Source organism: Colobus angolensis, unplaced genomic scaffold (genome assembly GCF_000951035.1).
Source record: "Colobus angolensis palliatus isolate OR3802 unplaced genomic scaffold, Cang.pa_1.0 Scaffold11, whole genome shotgun sequence".
Lineage (NCBI taxonomy): Eukaryota > Metazoa > Chordata > Mammalia > Primates > Cercopithecidae > Colobus > Colobus angolensis.
Window position 1 is genome coordinate 6,355,771 of NW_012112030.1, and position 4,198 is coordinate 6,359,968.

Below are 4,198 nucleotides of genomic sequence, written 5' to 3' on the forward strand. Positions count from 1 at the left end.
GCCGACTGCAACCCTCTGCCTCCCAGGTTCAAGGGACTCTCCTGCCTCAGCCTCTAGAGTAGCTGGGATTACAGGCACCCAGCACTACGCCCAGCTAATTTTTGTATTTGTAGTAGAGACAGGTTTTCAACCATGTTGGCCAGGCTAGTCTCAAACTCTTGACCTCCGGTGATCCACCCGCCTCAGCCTCCCAAAGTGTGGGATTATAGGTATGAGCCACTGTGCCCAGCCTTGATTCACGTTTTTTTTTGTTTTTTTTTTTGTTTTTTTTGTTTTTTTTTTTTGAGAAAGTTCATTTTATCACCGAGGCTAGAGTACCGTGGTACAATCACAGCTCACTGCAGCCTCATCCTCCCAGGCTCGTGATCCTCCCACCTCAACCTCCCAAGTGGCTAGCACTACAGGCACATGCTGCCATGCCCAGCTAATTTTTATATTTTTTGTAGAGACGAGATCTCGCTATATTGCCCAGGCTGGTCTTGAACTGGCTTCAACCAATCTTCCCACCTTGGCCTCTCAAAGTGCTGGAATTACAGAAGTAAACCACCACATCGAGCTAATTTATCTCCTGTGACAATCACTGAACAAGAACTCCCAGGATCTTTTCTGGTTTCCAAAGTCTGTGGCTCTGACCTTCGTTCTTTCTCTTATACTGATCCCTGTCATTTCTGCTGATTACAGTTAAGATATAAGAAGTGGCCTAGATCATGAAGATAATTGGAAGCAAATTAACTGCACCAGAAAATAAATAATGAATATTCATTGATGACACAGAGTGCTCTGTCATTTTAGGACCATGAGCACAAAGCTCTAGTCTCAACTTCTTAAAAGCCTTATTTCTTAATAAAGAGTGATATAAATATCCCTTATTACCTACTGGTCCATTTATGTTTGGCCGATTAAATTTAAAAGGTAATCAAATAAGCAAATTAAAAGATAAAAGAGACACTTTTTCCATATTTTTAATTACCATTATTGCACCAATACAGCATATGCTTTATATACATATATCTTAAACATTTTCCATTTTTCAGGAATTCAAATACATAATATATTATCATCTTGAGAATACAAAGAACACAACATGGAGGAAGATTGAGAAAATAGGTTCCCAGTATTTAGTCACTAGTGATTCTACAGACTTTCCTTTTAGTGTTTTCTATTGGAATTTTAGTATGTCCTGCCATGGCTCTGCAAGAATAGAGCTGCCTGGAAAAGGAGGCAATGAAAAGAAAATGGACCCAAGCCAGAAAAAGTTAAGAAGGGAATCCAGGAAAGTAATATATTTTGAAACTAAACCTAAGGACTCCCTTCTGCCACAATGTATATACCCAAATAGGTGCAAAAGGGAAGCAATTGTATCTTCCCATTTCATCCTCAAAACTGCTCATTTAGAAACAAAATAGAAAGTACCCACTCACCTAAGAAGCAGAACTTTTTTCACAGCATTGTAAAAGGAATGGCAGGGCAGAGGGAAAGGAAAGTAGTGGGAGAACAACTTGCTTTTAAGATACCCTGGGTGACAGGTATCAAAGCCTTGGGCAAAATCTGTCACAGTAAAGTTGTGACTCTTCAACTTCCTTCACAAATGACAATATACATAATAGCAGCTTTCTATTAAAGAACTACATGAACTGAAAAGAAATGTTTATGGAAAGGAGCCAGATACCCAGGCAGCAAGGCAATGAGGGTACTAAACAAGAGTTAAGTGTTTTCAACCTCTCTGCTCTACAGATCAGGTTAGAAACTCTAAACCCTTCAACTTTAGGTCAAATAACAGGGCAAATACAAATTAATGCCATGCTTCAAATGCAGCAACCAGATGGAGCTGCAAGAAATTAAACACTCCTATAGACTATCACTTGGAAAGCACAGTCTCTTGAACCTCCTTCATTACAGAGACACCCACTGGTCAAAGATGTTACACAATTCAAATTCAACAAACAGAAAAGAAGAGTGGAGTTGCCACCAACACAACCCTCTTATCATAGAAAGAGACATGTAAACACACAAGAGGGCGATGGAGCTGCACCCAGCACTGGATGTTCACTGAGTACAATAAGCCTGAAGGAGGCTACACAGCAGAGACCCAGGAAATAGGCCTTTCTCCATATCTACCCCTATCAAAATTCTGAATTTGTAAACACTGAGGTCAGCCTGTCCATTTTTAGTCCTGGGTTAGTGGAGAAGGAAGTTGCAAGGTTTTTGACTCCCCTGAAATTGCTAAATAGGGCTTCACAAAGAGGCACACAAGGGTCATGAGATGATTTTGAAATAAGTTAAAGAATTTAAAAGATGAGACAAATTTTACAGATGTTAGAGGTCATTCCCCCTCAAACAGACGCTGGCCTTTTGAGCCCTGCATAGTCAGCCAAAACTACGATAAGATCCACTAGTCCCCTACCTTGGTACTAAGCAGGAGATAACAGATACTTTCTTGGCTGTACAAGTAACAACACAGGGGAGTGACATAAACCAGCTTGAATGTAATGGAGAAGCTATGAAAAAGATTGTCCAGTCATTTTGATTTTGGTTCTGGGGAGGAAATGGGTTCCTAACTTCCCTCACAGATTGGTGCCCTCAAGGTCATTTTTATTCCTCAAGTCTGTCCTTAATGTCCTGCCAATGCCATTCAGAACTGGACCCAGTTGGATGGCTGTGGTGCCTGGTTTGGAACAGAGCTGTAAGACAGGAAAATAGAGAAAGCGAAAGACATAATATTAGGATAACAACTCCATTCTTTACTTAATAGTTTCTAAGAAATCACCGCCTAGAATTTCCAAAACCACACTTCATGGCAATTCTACTTACCAAGGCCTGAAATATCCCACTCAAACCTCATCCTACAGCTTTCTTGTCCCACCATTCCCAGCACTACACTATTTCCTTCCCTATAACTCCTCCAAAAGACTCTATGTGACCTGTATATCCATTGCTTCTCCAGATCAAAGATTTCAATTGACGGCACATATCTTCTATACGCTGATTGAGAGTACGTTAGTTTCACTATGCCCATTACCTGGATGCAGTGCTGAAGTCTCCCCACAAGTCATTGCTTGCAGAAACTGGAGTTGGTGCTGGTGTCGTGACAGGAGCAGGAGAATCCAAATCTAAAAGGATATCTAAACACAAGGTAAGGAAAGAAAAAAGAAAAACATAATCAAAATCTAGGAAATGAGAATTTTATGTTCACACAAAAAATCTGTACACAAATGCCACGGCAGCTTTATTCATAATGGTCAAAAACTGTAAACAACCTAGATGTCATTCCTTGGGCAATAGTTACTCACACTGGTATATCCATACCACGGACTACTACTCAGCAATAAAAAGGAACAGACTATTGATATACACAACTTGAATGAATCTCAAGGGAATTATGCTGAGTGGGAAAAGCCTGTCCCAAAGGTTACATGCTGTATGATTTCTTTCACAGAACATTCCTGAAGTGACAAAATTATAAAGATGGAGAACAGACTGGTGACTGCCAAGCGTTAGGAATGGGGGAAGAAAGGATGAGAGGGAGATGGGTGTGGTTGTGTAAGGCTGACACAGGGGATCTTTGTAGTGATTAAACTGTTCTATAGCCTGAAATGATGGTGGATCCATGAACCTACACACGACAAAACTGCAAAGAACTGGCCAGATGCAGTGGCTCACACCTGTAATCCCAGCGTTTTGGGGGGCCAAGACAGGATCACTGAAGCCCAGAAGTTTGAGGCCAGCCTGGGCAATATAGTGAGACTCTGTTGTTACAAAACATTTAAAAATTAGCTTGGTGTGGCAGTGTGCACCTGTAGTCTCAGATGTTTGGGAGGCTGACGCAGAAGGATCTCTTGAGCTCAGGAGTTTGAGGCTGCAGTGAGCTATGACTGCACCGCTAGCCTGGGCAATAGTGCAAGACCCTGTCTCAAAAAATAAAAAAACAAACAAAAAAACCTGCATAGAACTAAATATACAGATCCACACAAATATACACAGATGAGAACATGTAAAATGGTATAAGCTGAGTAAGATGAGAAAGTGGTATAATGTCAATTTTTGATTTGTGATAATTGACAATACTTTCACAAAATATTACCAATTGAGGGAAACTGGGAAAAGGGTAAACAGGATCTCTTCATATTATTTCTTACAACTGCATGTTAATCTACAATTATCTCAAAATAATAATTTAATTTTAATAAAATCTTAGATA

The 4,198-nt window shown here is 40.3% G+C and overlaps 1 protein-coding gene across 1 annotated transcript in view; it reads right to left on the reverse strand.

The window, feature by feature from the left end:
• Positions 1–946: 946 nt before the first annotated feature.
• The window catches only part of NECAP1 (NECAP endocytosis associated 1), a 17,016-nt gene continuing 13,764 nt past the window's right edge, over positions 947–4,198 (reverse strand). Inside the window, exons 7-8 of the mRNA XM_011953572.1 lie at positions 3,020–3,122; positions 947–2,681 (exon numbers count right to left, since the gene is read on the reverse strand). Of these exons, the coding sequence (XP_011808962.1) occupies positions 2,633–2,681; positions 3,020–3,122 (152 nt within the window). The 3' untranslated portion in view covers positions 947–2,632. The remainder of the gene's footprint in view (positions 2,682–3,019; positions 3,123–4,198) is intronic.